At 49.0% G+C, this 21,089-nt stretch overlaps 8 protein-coding genes across 8 annotated transcripts; 3 read left to right on the forward strand and 5 right to left on the reverse strand.

Annotated features, from left to right (window-relative positions):
- Window positions 1-153: 153 nt before the first annotated feature.
- tom70 (putative mitochondrial outer membrane translocase receptor (TOM70)) lies at window positions 154-2,266 on the forward strand (the record flags this gene model as incomplete). Its single annotated transcript, XM_057141521.1, has 5 exons — window positions 154-463; window positions 517-596; window positions 660-1,431; window positions 1,490-1,963; window positions 2,016-2,266. 5 exons carry the CDS (start codon window positions 154-156, stop codon window positions 2,264-2,266), a joined length of 1,887 nt encoding a protein of 628 aa, XP_056995527.1.
- A 925-nt stretch (window positions 2,267-3,191) lies between these two features.
- N7520_007588 (FHA domain protein) lies at window positions 3,192-5,287 on the forward strand (the record flags this gene model as incomplete). The annotated part of the gene is made up of 4 exons (XM_057141522.1): window positions 3,192-3,213; window positions 3,308-3,510; window positions 3,577-3,709; window positions 3,774-5,287. 4 exons carry the CDS (start codon window positions 3,192-3,194, stop codon window positions 5,285-5,287), a joined length of 1,872 nt encoding a protein of 623 aa, XP_056995528.1.
- A 3,775-nt stretch (window positions 5,288-9,062) lies between these two features.
- On the reverse strand, window positions 9,063-9,404 carry N7520_007589 (uncharacterized protein; the record flags this gene model as incomplete). Its single annotated transcript, XM_057141523.1, has 1 exon — window positions 9,063-9,404. The coding sequence occupies one exon, from the start codon at window positions 9,402-9,404 to the stop codon at window positions 9,063-9,065; it is 342 nt and encodes a 113-aa protein (XP_056995529.1).
- Window positions 9,405-10,503: 1,099 nt separating this feature from the next.
- On the reverse strand, window positions 10,504-12,224 carry N7520_007590 (putative MFS transporter; the record flags this gene model as incomplete). The annotated part of the gene is made up of 6 exons (XM_057141524.1): window positions 10,504-11,089; window positions 11,142-11,619; window positions 11,671-11,712; window positions 11,770-12,022; window positions 12,078-12,152; window positions 12,204-12,224. 6 exons carry the CDS (start codon window positions 12,222-12,224, stop codon window positions 10,504-10,506), a joined length of 1,455 nt encoding a protein of 484 aa, XP_056995530.1.
- A 1,454-nt stretch (window positions 12,225-13,678) lies between these two features.
- N7520_007591 (putative monooxygenase) lies at window positions 13,679-15,324 on the forward strand (the record flags this gene model as incomplete). The annotated part of the gene is made up of 7 exons (XM_057141525.1): window positions 13,679-13,681; window positions 13,745-14,535; window positions 14,586-14,644; window positions 14,696-14,744; window positions 14,796-14,985; window positions 15,038-15,141; window positions 15,192-15,324. 7 exons carry the CDS (start codon window positions 13,679-13,681, stop codon window positions 15,322-15,324), a joined length of 1,329 nt encoding a protein of 442 aa, XP_056995531.1.
- A 211-nt stretch (window positions 15,325-15,535) lies between these two features.
- N7520_007592 (glutathione S-transferase family protein) lies at window positions 15,536-16,240 on the reverse strand (the record flags this gene model as incomplete). Its single annotated transcript, XM_057141526.1, has 1 exon — window positions 15,536-16,240. The coding sequence occupies one exon, from the start codon at window positions 16,238-16,240 to the stop codon at window positions 15,536-15,538; it is 705 nt and encodes a 234-aa protein (XP_056995532.1).
- Window positions 16,241-16,555: 315 nt separating this feature from the next.
- Window positions 16,556-19,068, reverse strand: N7520_007593 (fungal specific transcription factor domain-containing protein; the record flags this gene model as incomplete). Its single annotated transcript, XM_057141527.1, has 5 exons — window positions 16,556-16,967; window positions 17,015-17,189; window positions 17,238-17,568; window positions 17,950-18,733; window positions 18,992-19,068. 5 exons carry the CDS (start codon window positions 19,066-19,068, stop codon window positions 16,556-16,558), a joined length of 1,779 nt encoding a protein of 592 aa, XP_056995533.1.
- Window positions 19,069-19,406: 338 nt separating this feature from the next.
- N7520_007594 (cupin domain-containing protein) lies at window positions 19,407-20,508 on the reverse strand (the record flags this gene model as incomplete). Its single annotated transcript, XM_057141528.1, has 2 exons — window positions 19,407-20,144; window positions 20,206-20,508. 2 exons carry the CDS (start codon window positions 20,506-20,508, stop codon window positions 19,407-19,409), a joined length of 1,041 nt encoding a protein of 346 aa, XP_056995534.1.
- Window positions 20,509-21,089: the final 581 nt, after the last annotated feature.

Raw genomic sequence — 21,089 nt, forward strand, 5'->3', positions numbered from 1 at the left:
ACTTCCCGCTTCAGGCGTCATATAGATCGGTTAGTTTCTCCCTCATTTCATCTTCATCGATTTGTCGCATTGTGTCAACAATACTAATCCCGTCGCCGCCTCACAGAATCACAGGACTTTCATAGCACCGGTCGCCGTGTTCCTGCCCACATAATGTCGAGCGTGTCACCATTACCTACACCCACACCCACCCAAAACGTGGTGCTGGACACTGCGTACTTGCCGCCGGCGGGGTCTTCGTCGGTCTGGGATCGCGTGTCAAAATGGGTGTCGGAGAATAAGGCTCTGGTCTACACCATTGCCGGTGTCGCCGTTGTCGTCACCAGCGCCGGAGTTGTCTACTACTTGTCCGACTCCAGCAAGCCCTCACCTCCGGTACAAAAGAAGAGCAAGAACCAGCGACGGAAAGAGAAGAAGAAGGTTGAGGAAGAGAAGAAGGCTAAGCCAGCATCCGTTCAAGATGGTTTGTGTCTATTGCATACTTTGATGGAATGGAGTGACTGACATCATAATCAGAGCCTGCTGCCAAGAAGGCTGACGAGCCCGAGGAGCTGCCCGAGGTTGATGAAGCGACCGTGGGCGAGCTGTCAGAGGAGGTGAGTTTCTGATGCTGTTCGATCCCCTTTCCTCGGAAGATGCCCGCTGACAATTGATGGAAGACTCGGAAGGAATACGCCGCCAAGCTGAAGGCCGCCGGTAACAAGGCTTACGGCTTGAAAGACTACCCCAAGGCCATTGACCTGTACGGCCGCGCTATTATCTGCAAACCCGACCCCGTTTTCTACTCGAACCGTGCCGCCTGCTACAACGTTCAGTCCGACTGGGAGAAGGTTGTTGATGACACCAGCGCTGCTCTTGCTATGGACAGCGAATACGTCAAGGCCTTGAACCGCCGCGCCATTGCCTACGAGCACCTCGGAAAGTTCAGCGAGGCTCTCCTTGACTTCACTGCCAGCTGCATTATCGACGCTTTCTCCAACGATGTCAGCCGTAACTCCCTGGAGCGCCTGCTGAAGAAGGTTGCCGAGAAGAAGAGCCAGGCTATCCTCGAGGCCCGCAGCAAGAAGCTTCCCAGCGCCACCTTTGTTTCCAACTACCTGCAGAGCTTCCGTCCTCGCCCTCTTCCCGAGGGTCTGGAGGAGACCGTTGAGTTGAGCGAGGAGTCTGGTAAGGGCCTGCTGCGCAAGGGTCTGGTTGCCATGGCTAAGAAGTCTGGTGAGGGATACGAGGAGGCCGCTGCTTCCTTCGAGAAGGCTATTGAGGTCGGTGATCTGGGTGACTTCGAGGCCCTGGCTCTCAACATGCGCGCTACCTTCACATACCTGGGTGGCAATGCCCCCGGTGCTTTGGAGGACTTGAACAAGAGTGTGGAGCTGCAACCGTCCCTGGTCCAGAGCTACATCAAGCGTGCTAGCTTGCACCTTGAGCTTGGTAAGCCCACATTGCAACGTGGTTGAATTCATAAAACGACTCACTAATTGATCCGTAGGAAACAAGGATGCGGCCGCTGACGACTTCGAGCTTGCTATCAACAACGACAAGGACGATCCCGACATTTACTACCACCGCGCTCAGCTTCACTTCATTCTGGGTGAATTTGCCGAGGCCGCCAAGGACTACCAGAAGTCCATCGACCTGGATCGATCCTTCATTTTCTCCCACATCCAACTCGGTGTGACGCAGTACAAGATGGGCTCCGTTGCCTCCGCTATGGCCACTTTCCGCCGGTCGGTGAAGAACTTTGAGGAGGTTCCTGATGTTTACAACTACTACGGAGAGCTCCTGCTCGACCAGCAGAACTTCGCCGAGGCCATCGAGAAGTTCGACAAGGCTGTCGAGATGGAGAAGCTGAGCAAGCCTATGGGCATCAACGTCCTGCCGCTCATCAACAAGGCCCTTGCCTTGTTCCAGTGGAAGCACGATTTCCAGGAGGCCGAGAATCTCTGCCAGAAGGCCCTGATTAGTACGTGATCGTTCTTCCGATTTCTTTTCCCCAATACTAACTTGCTCTTTAGTCGACCCCGAGTGTGATATCGCTGTCGGTACCATGGCCCAGCTGCTCCTCCAGCAGGGCAAGGTCTCACAGGCTCTTAAGTACTTCGAGCGCGCTGCAGAGCTTGCCCGCACCGAGGCCGAGATTATCAACGCCATCTCCTACGCCGAGGCCACCCGCACCCAGTTGGAGGTCCAGGAGAAGTACCCTCAGTTGGCTGCTCGTCTGAACGCCATGGGTGGTAGCATGGGTCCCGGTGCTCCTCCCATGTAAAAGTGAGATTGAATTAATACGTGCCCCATTTCTCCCATCTTCTATCTGTCTTCGTTTCTACCCCCGGTCACCCCAAATTTGGAGTCGGGTCAATGTCTCCTTTCCTTATTCTATGATCCCAGTCTTCTGGCTTTCTTCTCATCTCCCAGATGCCCAGACTGTTTTTTCTCTGCTTGTATTTAGTACCCCTGACATGACCCCTGTTACACTTTATGTTTTCTTGATCTTGGGTGGGGCGGAGATAAGCGGAAGAGATGACTTGGGAATTTGGGGCCAAGGCTGTGTTGCCAGCTAAATGTGTGCATGTTGGAGAATTAATCTGTGTACCATAGAGGTGAATGTGAAAGTGTTTCTGATATATACTACTCTGTTGAGACGTCATTAAGACTACTACGGTGTACTAAGTAGTGAAGACTGACAGTTCGGGGTAAAAGGATCCACAGTGCATCCACATGATCCTCAAATTCGATAAGGAATTGCCCCACTTGGACTATAACATCATCACCTTTATCTGCCTAACTCAACGCATCAACATTTCTACTTCGCTTCAACTGCTTCCAGTCCTTCAACCTTTTCAAGTTCTTTAAAACCGAAAGACTGAGAAAGGAGTTTGAAAGTTTTGGTTCATTCAAAGCCGGTCCAACCAAATCCGATCCTTTTGTTTGAGCCTTGACCTTGACCCTGATTCATCATCCTACCCCTCTTCCCTTCTTCTCTTACCACCTTCCCACCTTCCTTCCGTATCCTCCCTCGACCTTTCTTATCTCTTCTTGTTTCCGCTATCTTCTTGCTTGACATCTTTTACGGTTCCAACCTATCTGAGTTTGTCGGGCATCAAGGTAAGCGCTCCATATGTTTTGGTTATCACTGTAACCTACAGGCTTACCTGTTCACGTCTGGACTAATATTCTGGGCATCAGTCACCATGTCCGATTTTGAGCTTCGAGGTAAGTTCTGAATCTTGGTTTTGATCCTGCTGTCACTTTGACTTTTCTTGATCTTTCTTTGTTCGGATCTGTTGACACCTTTTAAATCTTTCAGCCAAGGTGACTCTGCTCCCACTGGGGACGGATTACGCCATAGCTCGTGAATTCACCCTTAGCGACACAAATTACTCGATTATGATCGGGCGCGCTTCAAAGCGGGGTCTTAAAAATCGCTTTGCGGACCCTGAGAATGGATGGTTTGACTCGCGGGTCATGTCTCGGGATCATGCGGAGTTGCATATGGAGCCTGGCAAGATGGTATGATTCCTTCTCTGATAGATGGCATTCTACTATATTCACCATACTGATCTATTTATTCTGCAGGTCCTCAATATTGATGATCTCGCTTCGACCCACGGAACATGGCTAAACAATAACCGACTGATCTCAGGGGAGTCCACACCGTTGCTCAGCGGAGACATACTGCGATTCGGTGTGGATGTGGAACGCGGCGAAGGTATATTTTTCAGATTCTTGTATACTCCGAAAGGCCTTCAGTCAGCTAAATTACTACCCGATAGACGTTTTCCCCGCTCTGGTTGTTCGTTGCAAAGTCGACTGGTCAAGCGAACCAAAGTATGTGACTCCCCAGATCTGGTCTTCCCGAACCAGGACTGATGTCCGGCCCAGGAATACACAGAACAATGAAATCACAGCTTCGAAGGATTCATTCCCCGCTTCTGAGCTCAAGGCTGCATCTGCCTCTCGACAGACCTCTACCAATACCTTCTGCGTACCCGAGGATGACAGCGATGTCGATGAAGTTATACAGATTCACGAGTCTTATAAGGAGCCTCAAGATACTCACGTGGACGAAGTAAAGACCATGATCTCACCCGCTCTCACTTCCGAAGCTCAGGATACTTCTGTGCTCGTGAACTGCCAATCTGGCGGTCTCAGGAAGCACTTTCCGCCACCATATAGTGTCCCACCGCAATTCATCATCGACCAGCAGCAACAGTGCCCATCCCGCACCTTTACTGATGAACCACCTCTGAATGGGGAAATGTCTGATTATCCACGATTCGGTGTTAAGCTTGACAAGGATAATTGGTCGTCGGAGGTCGAGAAAGAGTTGAAACAGGCTTTTGACGAACAGATTGAAGAAGGTGACTCCGAGTTTGAATCGGAGTCTTCGGAATCTTCTTCATACGGCTACAATGTCGAGAATGAGTTCGGGGAAGAAGAGCTGGACAATCTGTTGCTTGGTAGCTCAGATCTTGAAGAAGATTCTGTCGCAGCCTCTTCCTCCGGAGCCGAATATGAATATGCCTCCGAGGCTGAGTCTGCCTCGGAAGCCTCGGACGCCTCCAGTGATTCCGATGACGCTTCCCACGGTTCTAGCGAGGAATCCTTGGGCGAGGAGAACGAGAAGGAATGCATTGACCCGACCCTCTTGACTCAGTACCAACTCGGAGCTGAGGAGGCAGTAACTACCATCCCGGTCTTTACACGGGCTACCCTCAATCCTAGCTCAGAGCCGCAACCCAAATCTAACGACATGAAGCACCACACATCCAACTTGCATGGTCTCCAGGTGCGCTTCCCAAAGTGCCCTATCAACTCTCTTTTGAACGGTGCGCCCTCACAAATCTCGCACCAGGGAGATGATGTAAATGCCCGTGACCTTTCGACTCATACCGAAAACCTTCAAATTCCTGGATATGCGCCCTACCGTGATGGGCCATTTTCTTGTGACCCGGTTGACAAAGAGATTGATGTGAATGAATGGAAGGACCGGCCCAAGCTCTCCTTGAAGCGTAAGGCCTTTGAGATGGAAACCCAAGATGCCCAGCTGCCGGAACTTATTGTTCCACCATCTGAAGACCTGAGCCTCAACACGACCCAACAGTCTCAGGTCGCCACTGCCATTACCTCCGCTCTGTCTGAGATCGAACCTTCGAGCAAACGAGTCAAGTCGTCACACTCATCAAACCTAGGAACATACACCGCTACCGCCGTTGTTAGTGCTCTTCTGGGCGGACTTGGCACCATCGCTCTTCTGGCAGCTCTACCGGCTGAATACTTCCAGTGAATTCCGAATCCTAGGGTCTACTAGCTGTCTTCTAGGTATTGCTACCCAGATCCAGCTATGAATCGAACGAATCATTTTTCGGCGTTCCCTAAATCATAGGTGGTCGGGGCTTTCTCAAGGTATGTTCCTGTCAGCGTCTCGGCCATTGGAGATTTTTCGGTGGGCCAGTATGCCTCATGACCAGAATGGAGTTTTTTTTGATACAAGGCGTCTACTTGCGTTGATTTGGTGTCTTATCATTTTCCTGCTCTTATTTATGGCTAAACTTCCCTCGCTCCTGTTCCCCTCTGGTGCGATGTCAGAGTTGTCCGGGTGGACTACAGTATGCCTCGCCAGATGGCCTTACGTTGCTCATGATTTCTACCCTTAGCAAGAATTCAATCTCCCATAACCTATTAACTTTCATTTCATCATGGTTCTCACCCGTATCAAGGTATTCATGGGCAGCTATCTGATCCTGACCTGCCGCGTGACTTGCTCAGAACTCAGCCTCGGGATGCTCTGCATTGCTGCCAGGTACCGTTCTTCGAAGGCAGACCCGTGAAGATACGCGGTGATGTCATTCGACCAATCTCGAGGGTCCATACTGCATTTAATGGAATGATACGGATAATCTAGTCCCTTATTTCAATTCTTAGTTCGATTAGGTCTCACAGTAATTGCTCGAGGGTCAAAAGAGTCATAGCTTAGGGACTGCAAGCCACCCCAATATTCGTCATAGGCACACATTGTGTGTTGAAATCATATCGTCCACTAAGTATTTTGCCCTGTCAGCATCACTCCGTCAGGTCCGAATTTATCAACTTGCCTGAAAATCCCGAGACACCGACTCCTAGAACCCGAGGCACCGGATCTTGAGAGGAAGATAAGGCCAGGAGTAGCGGTATACCCTTACAGGGAGATCATCACTTTTGTGATTTCAATGTCAACCGTGACCAATAGCCCCGAAATCATTTCACCTCGAATCATATCACTCATCGAAAGGGAGAGAAGGATTGAATCCATTCATCAATCGGACTGCAGCTTAATCCTTGCAAGTTCGTGTCAGCGGACTCGGTATTTGTTTCCTGCCAGTAACACCCTCGCAGGAAATTTTTGATCAGAATTTCTTTCTTTTCTTTTCTTTTTTTTTCCTTTTTCTGTTTATCAATTTCCACGATTTTCAATGCCTCGATTTCCCGGACTCACCGCGCATCCCAGTGCAAGCCCATGTTAACTCCGGTCTACGTTGAAATTTCGAGACTAGCGCGTGATGGCTGGCTGCAGGTGGACTCCCTATCTCCGTTCGAACAAACCTGGAATTTGGTCGGCCACACCGGAGAAGTCAATTTACCAAATGCAAGAACGGGTCATATAGGCGCTAAGAATGTACTGATCGTCCCACGAATCCAGGCACGTTTCTGAGTGCTGACTGGCTGCACGGCTGCAACAGTGAGCGGAGAATAAATTCTTTTTCCAATCAGTTAGACACTTCAGCTGGAGATATGGGCCATCAGTGGGTTTTAGACCTTAACGGTCCCCCGAGGGGGCCTTGTATTCACGTCACCCAGATGGGGGCAACGGAGATCAGCAAAAGAGGAGAATTGGCACCTTCCTCGGGGCCTTGTCCTAGCGTGGTAAGGCCCCCGGACACCTTCGACGCTGTGCTTGACGGCTACTTGCACCTGGGACACCGAAGGTATCTGCCATGTCGCATCTATGGCGCTTCAAGAGCGTCGCTTTCGTTTAGTTTCCTACAGTACATGATGCAATTGGCCACAAGACCAACTTTTCGACGTGTTCCACGGTCTCTCATTCGCTCTGAATAGGCAACTTTTTTGTTTATCTTTTTTTTGTATGAAAATAATAATGTGCAGCTCACTCTATATTGGGTTCGAGCCAGGGGAATCCCATTCTGGATCCTGGAACAAACCTCACACGCACCTGAATATGCGACCACCATTTCCGTCTGTTCCGGAGGTGTTTATTGAGAAACAATGATCAAGTAGGAAAATCACTTCAGTTTTCTTGTATGAAGCCGACAGCAGATATCCATAAGGAGGGATCGTGCGATTTGTAGCTGGGAGGGTGCACAACGCCCCTCCAGCTCGCTCTTCTCGAATGCACGCCCGTTTTGAGATCTTCAAATGACGTTCCCTGCCTCATCCAATCCCTTCTACTAGTTGCATACTGACTAACCGCCTGGCACCTTGATTTGTGGATCATCCTGTATGCGTCTTGACCCCTCAATTTTGTCTAAATGTAAAGGCTGTCATGCCTTAAATTGGAGGCCTAATGTGTCGGGCTCGTGAGCACTGCCTCTCAATCTGAGAAATATCACGTCTATGTGATCTGCGTTTATTTATCGGAAATGAGATCGTCCTCTTATTTTATTCCCATGCAACTATCCGTGGTTGGATTTCTCCATTCGGGCTTTCCAAATCCCGAGTCTAATTGTCCCCTATTTGGTCCCTACATCTAACATTTTTGTATCTAATGGCAGGGGTATCGTATTGTCCCCTCCTGGATACCTACTGACTCTTGCAAACGGTCACACAGGGCTGTGGTGGCTGCCATGAGGCTGGGGCTTATTTTCCGCATATGCAACATGGAGTCCTAGTTTGGGTAACGACCTGCTCAACCTTGATTCTGATTGTGATTTGCGAACGCCGAATACCCCCGTTGAATGATCCCTGCATGGTTATAATTCTTTCCTAAGTGGACCTGTGTCTGTTGAACTGCCGCGCAACCCGGGATACCGCTGCAGGATGCTGATGGTAAGTGCCATTGACAACTCGTCCTTTGTGTGAACCTGAAAGAAAAGAAATACGAAGCACCACGATTTAGTTCCTGGCAGATGGGATCGAATATCCCTCGTGAGCAACGACCGACCCCACCAGCTCGGCCCGTTTCAACAACCCTGAAAGTGCGCTGCTAGGTACATTAGTGTGGTTGTCCTGCATGCCTTATGGTGCGCAGCCTCCGATACACACACTCATCCAAGCTGATGGGGCCTGGGACCGAACTAAACTGAATCTGGTACATGCAGCGCTATCCAAACTGATGCCAGATCTAGTCCTGGACCTCTGATTGGTAGATTACTTTCTGGAAATATGTACCTTGTACGGATATGACCGGCCCATATCATTGAATAGAAATCAACCTGACCTGCAGTCAAGCTCACCGTTACAAGAAATGACCTGCTGACCATTCAGACATCGGTCTTTGTGTTGGTTCTGATCATCGACATCTACTAGGCAAATGTAGTATTTAATCTGAGATGTCGTGTGCCACCAGCCGTAGTATAAGAGTCGATCATCCTCCTGGACTTGCATTCCCTGATTCATTATACGTCAGCCCAGGCAGGAATTCAACCCTTACCTGATTATTGGAGACAAGGCGTCACGTTCTTTCCCATTGTTCCGACTTTTCTTGAATTAGACTCGGATTGATAAAGCACCACCCTTTCCTACCTTCCCCCAACTACCCTCAACATCCATCATTCAACAAAGAGCATCACAAAGGGAGGCAACCCGTGCTTACAACCTCGTAGCGGCATTGTAGCTTCGCCGAGCTATCCTTGTAGCACTACCGGTTCCAGCTTTGTGCTTTATCTTGCTGGCACCTCACACTATCGTCTTCAAGCCCTTTATGGCAAACCTACAGTCTCTTCTCAGTCTCGACCCAGATCACGTCGCCTGCATTGGCGGACGAACCGTCAAGACCTGTGGTAATTGCGCCGGAAACGCTCCTAGGTACGTCTAAAGCCGCTTTACATGCGCTTAGGCCCTAATCGTTATTTCTCCAGGGGCTCAATCTGCACTATCTGCGATGGCCGAGGTTTCAACATTTTTATTTGTGCACGCTGCAACCCTGCCGCTGCCGCTGCCGCTGCCTCTATCCGCATCGGTGCCACATCGGCATCAGCAACGGCTAACACTACACCGGGATCATCAGCGCCGTCCTCCCCGGGCTCATTAAGCCGAAGCCCTTCTACCTCATACCCCCCACATCCCGATTCGAGAACATCACGGATCGTTGACGGGAATAGAGATAGGACGAACTGTGGACGGATCGAGACCAATACACCACGCGATCTATGATCTATACGCTTCCGCTTCCATATGGGGGTGTCCATTTTGGATTCTTTGCATATTGCTCATCTACCAGGTATAGTAGACGGCTTTTTTCACCTTCGGTCTTTCCCTCCCGGATTCTTCATGTCTTTCATATACTGTTTATCTCACTTCCTTCTCTTCTGCTACCATGCATACATCTTGTGGTCGCACTGGTTCATGTACATGTTTTTTTCCCTTCAACCGCAAAATACACGAACGCGGTAAGGAGCAGCTGGCTTTGTTCCATTTTCGGGTTTTCTGACTTTGAATTCTTATCTGGTTCCCGGAAGGTTTATATATTAAATCTGGAAACCTTATATCGCTATGAATTATCATCCCAAAAATGCAATCAAGGCTTTGATTTGTTTGTTTATTTCTCTAATCTTTCCATTCCCATTTCTCACTGACTAGTAGCGTATCCCAGAGTCAAATTACCTAACATAAATTTCATATCTACGTCTCTATTGCTTGGGTACACCGCAGACTAACAGGACATGCGTTCTAAATTTCCACCAGACTGTTCATTTTTTTTTCCCTTCTCCTTCCACTTCACTTTTCTTCTCTTCTTTTTTTTTCATTTTCATTTTCTTTTCTATTCCGCTACTGATGGACCTTTGACCACTTGAATAATACGGTACGAAAGAGGGTAGAATACTGAGTAGGAGACCAAGTAGGAAATCAAGTAGGAGACCTAGTAAAAGATATAGTAGGAGACTGAGTTGGAAAATAGTAGGAGGTGTGGTCTAACACCTAAGTGGGCGCCACGCAAAAAGCGCGGCGGAAAGTCTCTAATAGAATGCTATGCTCGTCTCGCTCGTGCGCCCCCGTTTCTATCAACGCCTGATGAAGTTGGCTGACTTCCGGAGAGGTGTGTTCCGGTGATAGTAGTGATTTTTTAGTGCCGAAGCCGAAGGGTCAAACCTGGTCTCACCCCATTGGGATCTGCACCGTGCTCAATGAACAGTGATATAATCACCGATGGACGAGAATCATTAGTCGGTATTATGATAATTATCCCTTCAAGGGAATAAGTTAAATTGGAAAATATAGATAGAAAGCAAAAATGGCTTAATTGAAATCACGCTCATATAAAAAACTCCGCCCTATATAATCCAATGTTTAAAACAGTTTCTGTGTCCGAGCCCGTACCCAGGGACCAAAAAAGTAGAGCGGCAAAGCCAATGCAAGACATGCCCATTGAACTCCAGCAAACTCATAGAACATTGTGGCTACGCCTTTCTCCTCCATCCAGGCATACGCACTGGTGGCCAGTCCAAAGGCAACGAGATTCTTCGATGTGTTGACCAGGACAAGGGCTTCACCGGCAACTCTGGGGTAGGCATCCACGACGTATGAGAGCATCACAGAGGGGACGAGGGTCAGTCCAGCAGCGCAGATAGCAGATCCCACGGCTGGGCGGACATAGTGCTGGTGGTTGGCGACTGTGTATCCGAAGACGACCAAACCGACGGGGCAAATCAGGAAGGGGAGGATCAAGGCAGGCAAACGGTGCTCGGGCTGGTGGACGTTGTTGTTGCGCTTGCGCATCCAGCGGGAGAGAAGATCGGTTAGGGGTCCAGCGATGGGCCAGGCGATGACAATACCGACGAAACTGCTCAGGGTGAAGAGACCCAGGTCGGCGGATGAGAAGAGGTAGGGGGGTGGGGAGAAGAGTTCAGGAGCGAGAGTGGAAATGGCGACGATGCTGTGGAGAGTTAGAAGATGAAGCTGAGTAGGATGGGGATGAGTGTGCTTACCCTCCGAGGACCACTCCGTACATGATCGATGCGATCAACACGCCGGGTACGAGAAGTAGAGGGAATGGGAGCATGAACAGGTAGGCAAAGTGTTTGAAGACACCTTTCTCCCGAGCCTCTTTGGTGAGGCTGAAGGTGAACAGTCCCTTGAAGTGTAGGCCGTAATCCATATCGACACGGTCGCCCACTTGAGATTGGATGCGGCGGACAGCCTCAACGTGGCTGTGGCTGTCTTTCTCAAGATCCTCAACCTGCTCGGGTTCCTCTTCAGCTTCAGGCTCGTAGGTAGTCTCTGGGAGCATGAAGATGGCGGTGACAAAGTTGAAGGCCGCGAGAATGGCACAGAGGATAAAGAACCACCGCCATCCCCGAGCCTCGATGAGGTATCCGGCAATCACCGGGCCGATCTGAGAGCCTCCAGACAGGGACGCAGCATACAAAGCCATCGCACTGGAGTAGTTGCGTTCAAAGAACAGGTCTATGGGATGTTAGGGGGTTCTGTCGGGTAGATAGAAGAAAGGAGACGCACCTGCGAGAATACTGGGCCCAAGAGATTCGATCGCACCATAGCCTATATGAAAGCTCATCAGCATCCAACCTAGTGAACAACATATAGGATTCGACTTACCGAAGCTGGCAAAGACTCGAGAGGCGAGCAGGCTGTTATAATCATCTGCGACCGCACTCCAAATAATTCCACCTAGGAACATCGCCATGGATACAAGGACAACGGGGCGCTTTCCAAAGCAAAGAGCCAGAGGCATCCAGAATAGATTTGCCAGTCCCATGGACAGGACTGAATATGTGACCAGACCAGATAGTTTAGAATCGCCAACATGGAAATATTCGGCTAGTGATCCAAAGCCTGTTGCTATACCTGACTATTGTGATCATGAGTATAATTTCTTCAGGAGTCAATTGTGGAGAAGATCTTACCGAGTACATGTTTCCCATAAAGACAAACAAGTTGACGGCAAAGAGGGCAGACCACCGAACCCGGTTGGGGAGGAGCTGTACATGTTAGCTTTCGAGTACTTGAGTACAACATGTAGCATAGCATACCCTAGGATCAACGTCTGACATCTTGTTTGCAGTAGCTCAGTAGATGTGAAAGTAGGGGGATGCAGATCGTATGGGAATGGGATAGGGGGGACCCGAGCACCAATATAAATAATTTCAGTGAAAACTGGGAATTCCATCTGAACCTTGAGCTAAACCCATTTTCCCCGCAGATTAAGACGAAATGACTCAATATCATTGGTGATCCAATCCCAACACGTTTTCCCCGGAATGTCCGTGGGGTAGCTCGGATGCATCTCGGGACCGCACTAGGTGTGGCGTTTTTTAAGCGAACAGCGCCAATTTTCAAGTCAAATCAAATTGCCGAGCTCTGTCATGTGTTGCGTTTTGTTTTTCTTTCTTTTTGTCTTTTCCTCATTTCTCTGGAGTATATGCTGGGTGGGTGAGCGAGTACTTATGGTGAAGTCGGGCCGTGAGAAGAACCCGAGAATCGGCCATTTTAACATTTTAGTCTTTATGAGATCCGGAGCCGATGGGGGATTCCCGTGGTTGACAGTGTCCAGCCCCTTCATAGGCCCAAACACTTGAATGTGTTCAAAGTCTATATAACAAGGTAATTCAAGGTTGAGTTTATCGTGATCCAGTCTCGATTGAAATCTAAGAGCTTTAACGATCATCACCCCGGATTTTCCGCAAGTAGATTCTGAACAGGAATTGAGTACATTTGGATGTTTTCAGACTCAGTTAGTCTGAAAATTACCCAGGACATTTCGGTATGCCGATCATGTAAGGCTTAGTCCATACATACATTTACATAGAGCTGGATCCATTTAAGTCAATCTAAAGCATTGGTGTCAGCCATCAAACTTGCTAAAAAAAAAGTCAGAGATGAACCTTGGAAGATCACAAGAAATCCAGTCCTTGCCTTTTCAAAGGTATTGAAACATTCAATTGATTATCTTCTTCAGACGCAATAATTCAGGACACAACCCTACCTTGGTATGTTGATTTTCATTCATTGCTCTACACGTCATATTGCACGACATATTATGGCGTGCAGATGAAATGCTTAATAATACCTTTGTACGCCCAAGCGAATTATGCACATCTCATTCTATGAAGCACCGGTTTCAATCAGTTGATCAAAAGAAATAATATTCCTTGGCATCAGGATCCACTGGGATCGCCTCCCCAGGCTCCCCCAAACTCAACCCCAGGAAATTTGGGAACGACAAGGTCACGCAGACATGATTTCCAATCCAAATACCCATAAAAAGCACATTTTTGTGCGTGGCGCTCATCCCACCTGCACGTGTGGGAACTCCGAGTCGGCATTTCCGAGATTGTGGGGAAACCGGGGGGCACGAGCGACTCAGCCCCGGCCATTCCGGATAAGTTATGACCGACAAGGATTATAATCAAAGCTCTTCAGGTTGTCTTCTTCAAATATCCAATCGCAACATTGACTCTTGTGATTTCTACTAGAAACCAAGAACAAAACAATTGAAACTTCCACCATGGTACGAGTCAAGAGACCCCCTCCCACTCACAGCTAACGTACTGACCCCGCTTACTCGATGTAGGTTCCAGAAGAAGCGCGTCTGAACGTGATCATCGTCGGAGCCGGTCTCAGCGGTATCGCGACTGCCATCTCCTCCGCTCTGGTCGGACACTCGGTCACGGTCATCGAGCAAGCAAAGGAGCTCGCTGAGGTTGGAGCCGGTCTGCAAATCACTCCGAATGCTTCACGGTTATTGAAGTATTGGGACCTCCCCGCTTCTCTGTGGGAAGCTGCTGCGGAGCCTACCAAGTTGACTGTGCACCGGTACTCGGGTCAGGTTCTGGCTCACGACGCTGCATTTGACAAGGGCATTCGAGCGAAATATGATGCGCCTTTTGTGGACTTGCACCGGGTAGATCTCCAGCAGGCGTTGTATGCACGGGCAAAGGAGTTGGGTGTTACTTTCCATCTTGGGGAGAGAATTGAGCGCATTGATTTTGATTCTACCGTTGTGCACTCTGTTGCTGGGAAGCAGTTTTCGGGTGATCTTATTATTGCTGCTGATGGGCTGTGGTCCAAGTGTCGGGAGGCGTTCGTTGGGAAGAAAGATGAGCCACTTCCGACTGGTGATCTTGCTTACCGGATTGTTTTGACTGCGGATGAGATTACGGATCCGGACCTGAAGTCGCTTGTTCAGAACCCAGAAGTTCATTTCTGGATTGGACCTGGTGCCCATGCTGTTGGTTATTCGCTTCGAGGAGGACAGATGTACAACATTGTCTTGCTGGTTCCGGACAACTTGCCCCCGGGAGTCGCGAAGCAGGCGGGATCTGTGGAGGAGATGCGTGAGATTTTTGTTGGCTGGGATCCAATGTGAGTTATACACGTCACATTTTTTGCACTTCTGCTAACTGGGCTTCTAGCCTGAACAAGTTCCTGACATATGTGAACACCACAATCGACAAGTGGAAGTTGATGCACCGTGAGTTCGGAGTTCTCGAGACTGCAGATCTGATTGCTGACATTTTCATAGATGGTGAAATGGAGAATTGGGTCAACGACAAGTCAAACCTTGTCTTCATGTAAGTGAATTCCATTCAGTGCACCACTAAATTTGGCTAACCGGCATCTAGTGGCGATTCCTGTCATCCAATGCTCCCATACCTGGCACAAGGTGCCAACTCATCCCTAGAAGATGGCGCAGTTCTTGGCCTCCTCCTCGGACATATGACAGATAAGGCGCAATTGCCCCGCATTCTAAGACTATACGAGAGCCTCCGCAAAAGCAGAGGAGAGGCTATTGTGCGGGAAACCTTTAAGCAGGTGGGTAATCGCCGTTCAGCTATTTATGAGCATGTTCTAATGTTTCGTCTAGCGTCATGACTTCCACATGCATGATGGAGAAGAGCAACAGAAGCGTGATGAGGTTTTCCTTTCACAGCTTGGCAAGGAGCTCAAGGGCGCATTCCCCAGTCGATGGTACGCCACTTCTCACCTCTTTTGCCTTATAATTACTAACACACGGATAGGACATGCCCAGAAGTCCAGCCCTGGCTGTATGGCTACGATGCTATCAAGGAGGTTGAGAAGGCCGTGTCTCAGAACCCAGAGTTGTTCTCCCAGTCTTCTAAGAACCCACAGTCATTCTGTGACATTTTATAAGACACGAAATTGCCTGTATTGTTCCCTTTTTATGAAGCATCATTATTGCATACTTAGTTCAATACCGAATATAAACGCTACAATTCACATCTTCGCATTCTTGACGGTTTTCTCATTCGAGGCACTGAAAAAGAAGCCGTCATTTATTGTGGCTTTATAAAAGAGTAGAGGATAGAGATCTGTGATGCAATATAACACAAGGATAATGCACTTACGCCTTCTTCAACAAATGCAACAACTCCACCTTCGCCCCAATCAAAGGCGTAAATTCATCACCTTCACAGATCTTCATCGCCTTCCGGTATGCCGGACGCTCAGAAACCCGTTTCAAATAGGCAAGCAGATGCTTATGCTTCTCCGCATCAAAGTCCACAGGACAGAAGCCCCGCATAGTAGTCAAGGTAAAAAATATCATAATATCCGCAAGCGTAAGCTCCTTTCCAGCAAGATAAGCCCCCGTCTCAGCAAGACGAGCATCAAGCATATCAAGATACCTCTCCAACCTAGCGAATGTACTCTTCGCAAAAGGGGAGTTCGCATCCCCGCTCCGCGCCATAAGGAGTCGTAGAAATGTAGGCTGGAGACTGCCATTGGCGAAATGATACCACTCTAGAAAATTGGCATAGGTGGCACCGTCTTTGGGCGTGGGTGATAGGCGCCCGTTTCCATGCACTGCGACGATGTAGTCCATTATAGCGCCTGATTCAGCGAGCACAACTTTGTTGTTGGTTATGGGAGATGGGTCGTCTTCCATTACTGGTGCTGTGCCGGCGGGGTGGAGGTCTTTGATTGATTGAGGGGCAAAGACTGGGTCGCGCTTGTGGAAGACATATTTGTAGTCGAGGTTGAGCTCTTCGGCGAGCCAGATTATGCGCTCTGATTGGGATAGGCCCAAGTGGTGGAGGGTTAAAGGCATGGTGATGTGTTGTGGTGTTGGAAAATGAGAATGAATTAAACATTGAAGAGCAAATGCTATCGCAAATGAAACTAGATTTTCAATGGATTACAAACATTTTTGAGAGCGACTTTATCCACTTTGTGTAACTGACGAGTGGGGATAAGAGATATGATGTGACGTCAGGGTAAAAGCTCTCGATCTGATCGGGACCAGCAGGTTCGTGTTTGATAAAGATGGATAAGGTTCAATTAGCCCGTAAGCACTAGCATAACTAAGTCCAAATAGGAAGGTCCGTTTAGACATGGCAATTAAGAGCGACAGTTGGATTGTAACTCATACACTATTCTCCTCCAACATAGGTAGTCCACCGATATCATCAAATAGTCGGGCGATTCCTTCAAATGAGTAATCTGGGAAACCGAAGCCATAGGCCCAATCTGGGATTTCAAATCCAGGCTGACCAGGCCCTGGGTGACCGGGTCCTGGCTCCCCTGAGGCCATAAAACCATTTTCTCCACCAATCCCTGTGGCTACCTGTGCACCAGAGGATCGGAATTCTCGTAAATACTGTCGAATGATTTCCACTGATTTCCGTGCCACGACGGACTCCTCCATGGCTTCTAGTATCTCGACTCCCATTTCCACGGAGCGGAGAAGGGGCATCGTGTCTTCGCACATGCCGAGTTTCGACATTGGGAGAAGAAGCGTTGATGTTGCAAACATCACATAGGTCGTATTGTACCACCTGATCGATGATTAGTATGAGCAAAAATTCTAGAGTCGAAATCCTACCAGCATCTGAAAAATTCGTGCACTCGATAGATGTCATGGATCACTTCGATCGTCTTCATGGCGGCGTCAAGGCATTTAGCGATTGTTTCCTCTAGTTCACTAGGCGGATGTCGAAGCTTGCGGGTGAAATGGCTTAAGAATGGTCGAAACAGTAACATTTTCACATTATAATATCCTAGAGATGGTTAATGGTGCGTCGCAAAGGAGTTCGGATCCAACTTACGGATCCCTAGGACCAGCCGTTGTCTTCTTGCCCATTTGGGATCACGGAGGGCGCTTCGTGGCGATCTGTTGGCGCCGATATCTGGTCTTAATTTTTCCGGTAAACGTGCGAGCCAACGATCCATTTCCATTTCGATCTGGAGGGCCAGTTGGAGCTTCTCTTGTAATGTAATGCGCGAGTGGTAGATCTGAACGGAAACCTTTCGGACGATTTGGGCAAAGTCAATCATCCATGGGATAATTGCATACTCAGAATCATCTCGGGGCGGGATGGCTCGGTTATGGTATTCATCCATCCCCAATGTATCTGGTCGTCCGACTGAAAAGCTCATCTCACTGCGAAAAGTCAGCATTCTTAAGCAACTAGATGAACTCATGATGGGGTCCAGATCTGTGCTGACATTTCAAGTGAAAACAAGCCCCTGTTCAGCAAAGTAAGCATCGGTCTCGTCACTGGTCTGCTTTCAACTTACCACCAAGTCTTCGAGATCCAGCTCGAACGTTGATCATTGGTGCCTTTGATTTCTCGGTTAAAGCCAGCAGATAAACATGTGCGCACCGCCAGGCCAAGATACATATAAGCCACTAAATAATTAGCACAGGCGAATTACCAAGGGTGACAAAGCTTACAGTTGGGGTTAAGTTCATTTTGACAGATTTTTGCCTTTGAGGATTAGCAATCGTGGATTTTTCAATGACCGGTTCGAACATACCATCAAGTACAGACATTGGACGGTTTCAAGATCATTCGAGAAGCGCAAGTGAGTGAGATATGCTTGAGCTTCGCCGAACAGCTTTCTGCTCCATTCAAATCGACCCAGACCCGCAAGGGTATCCTCGTCCCATACTCGCACCAGCGAACCAAAGGAGAGGATACTCAAATATAAGGCGACGAAGCTAGGCTCCGGTGTCTGAGAACGATTTAGCCACAAGTCACTGGCACGGGCTAAGAAATCCTCTTTGTCAATGAACGGATGGATGAAATGGATATTCTCGAAATAGCCATTCATGAACACATGAGCCTGGTCAAAGTAATAATTCTGTTGTTCAATAGAAGTCAATTGACCAGGCCCAGTGGTAGAAGGGGAGAAGCTTGGATTGTGCAGAGTCGAAATCAATGAAAAGTCTGCTGAGGGGCGATTATTTTCCTCGCGGATTTTTGGCTCTCGCGCCTTCTGCAAATAGCCGATTGCAGCGGCAGACGAAGTGCTGCCGTGGAATTCCATTGCGTTCGTATGATGGTTCAGTTCGTTGATCTCGTCGGCGCTCTCCGCGGATTCCTCGGGTGCGTCGGGTGCGTCGTTGGGTAGCTTGGATGTGTCGCGGGGTGTTGAGCCCGTTCGTGGCATAGAGCATGGCGTCGCGTCTAGAGTCACGGGGGCTACAGTGTGGGTGTTCTGCACATTGGGAGGTAGTGGCGATGTTATGATATGGGCCTCGGCTGCGCGTAGCTTCGAGGCCAACTCCTCCACCCTCTTCTCGAGGTCGGTGACATAACTATTTCCACGTCAGCATGCTCGTCAAAAGCCACTGGATTATTTAGTATAGATATAGGCTTGGGAAAGCACTTAGAGTTAGATACCTTGCGGATCGGTTGCTTTCGCGCTCCCTATAATTGCCCTGGTAGACACAGTCGAGGTGACTCTCTATGATAGTATTAGTTTGACCCGAAGACCCCGCACAAATATATTCGACTTACTTCTACAGTGCGAGCAGGGATACTGTTCATCGCACTTATACTTTTTCGTCCTGCACCGATCGCAAGCCTGGGCAGCACGAGGCCGTTTGGTCCGCTTCGGTGCAGGATCGGGGGAATTCTGAACGGCTTGCATTATCGAAGCATAATGCCGCTGGGAAATCTGGGGGTGGATCAAGCTAGTTGCAGGTGATAGATAACGAACACAGGTTCGGATTTTCCGGGGGTATAACGTGCAGGTACCACGTGATGGGGCACTGCGGGGAAAGGAATCCGGGGAACCCAATCAGCTTTCTCGCTTGTGTTGGCCACATTTTTGCAAGTCATGGGATCAACGCATCTCGGCAATTATAAGTGGACTGGGAGATTACCGAAATACGGAGAACTCTGGGAATGCCAAATGCCGGGGTGAAAAAAAAAAACTCAATTTGTTATTTACAATCGCTATATCTATTCATCCAAATTTATACCTAATCATGAGAAAGTCACGTTCAGTCGGTCAGTAACAGAGGCCAACTGCGAAGGGTCCCACTCAGGAGCCTGGTCCGGCAGCACAACACCCTCCACGGGCTTACCAAGCTCGTGGATCAGGGACTCGATACCATCACCATCGGTGAAGGAGTGCACCTTGACGTACTTGCTCACAAAGTCTAATGCAAAGGCCTGTCCAGCAGGAATAACCACCGTCTCACCCTCACGGAAGATGGTCTCCCCCGAGCCCTGCAGACGGACCTTGAGGGATCCCTCCATCACACAGAAGCAGTGATCAACCTTAGCAAAGGACATAAATGTAGAGAGAGCAGTCTCGCCATAATCCTTAGATGACTCAATGCTGGAAATAGCGCACACTCCGGTGCTCTGCTTCGTAGTGACAAAAGGACGGGACATGACTCCGCCCAGCATCCAGCGGGGGCCAGTGTTGGCACGTAGGAAGTAACCCTCTGATCCCTCGGGCAGCTTTTCATCATCCTTGGTCCACTCTCCCAGCTCCGGAGGCTGGTAGTGAGGCTGGAAGACGACATCAAACTTGCCCTTGGCGGCCATGACCTTCGGGATCAGGAGCGACTTCAAGTCACGGTTGTCAGTCTCGGGCACGAGGACACCTTCGTACGGCTCGGAGACGTGGCGGAAGAAGTCTACCCAGTCACCGGGGGTGATGAGGCCTTGGAGCTCGGAGTGGGGACCGATCATGTCGGGCATGTGAATGACGGTCTATTTGAAATATGGTTAGATCGGTCTTCGTTTATATACTTAGAGATAGGAAGTCACATACCGGTGGGACGTAGGCAAAGTCACCAGGGCCCATGATACGGCACTTGTCTCCGTTGTACAGCTTCAGGAAACCCTTTGTCACCAAGAAGACATCGTGGGCTTTGTTATGGTAGTGGAAGCCAGGGGCATCGGAAAGGGTGGCACCGCTTGTGAACACGGCCATCAGACCATCGGTCTGCTTTGAGGAAGCTAGGATGCGGAAGACACCCTTACTGCCAGGGATGGTGATACGTTCACCCTCTAGCTGTGGGATGGCATAGGGGATCCGCTCGGCGGGGGGTTGATTTGAGAATGGCAGAGACATTGTATGGGCTTTGTGTGAAGCAGATGAATATACCAGAGGAAGGAAAAAATAAGATGTATCAAGAGGAAGATCTCAAGCTTTAAAGTTAGAGAAACTCCAACTTTCGGTCATGCGGGGGGAATGGATGCCGAGAGGAGGCGCGCGGAGGACCCGGGGCTCGGAAGACCCGAGTTGCTTGCCATCTGGGGAATTGAAGCATTCTGATTTGCTCATTCTATGAATCATTTGCGACAAGTGGATTTTTGAATTGGAATTGGGCATTTTAATGCGTTTTTTGAATAGTCAGCGGAAGTGACAAAGGCCGAGCGATAGATTTACGTGTCACTAGGAAGTTGGACCAGGCATTGAAGAGACTAGATCTAAAGTCTGCGTTATGTTACTTCCGAACTACTAAATCCCGAGATTCAATTCAATCCCGAGATTCCATTACCCAACATTGAATTGCATGAAAATGATTCAATGATTATGGTTGAAATATTTGCATGGCGGGGTCAATTCCGTGCCCCGCACTCAACTGCTACAATTCAAAGCTAGAAGTAGTTCGAAAGTACTCGTCCCACAATACCTCTGAAATCCTGTAT

This window comes from Penicillium odoratum (genome assembly GCF_028828045.1).
Source record: "Penicillium odoratum strain IBT 22623 chromosome Unknown utg000005l_segment0_segment0, whole genome shotgun sequence".
In the NCBI taxonomy this organism is placed as follows: Eukaryota; Fungi; Ascomycota; class Eurotiomycetes; order Eurotiales; family Aspergillaceae; genus Penicillium; species Penicillium odoratum.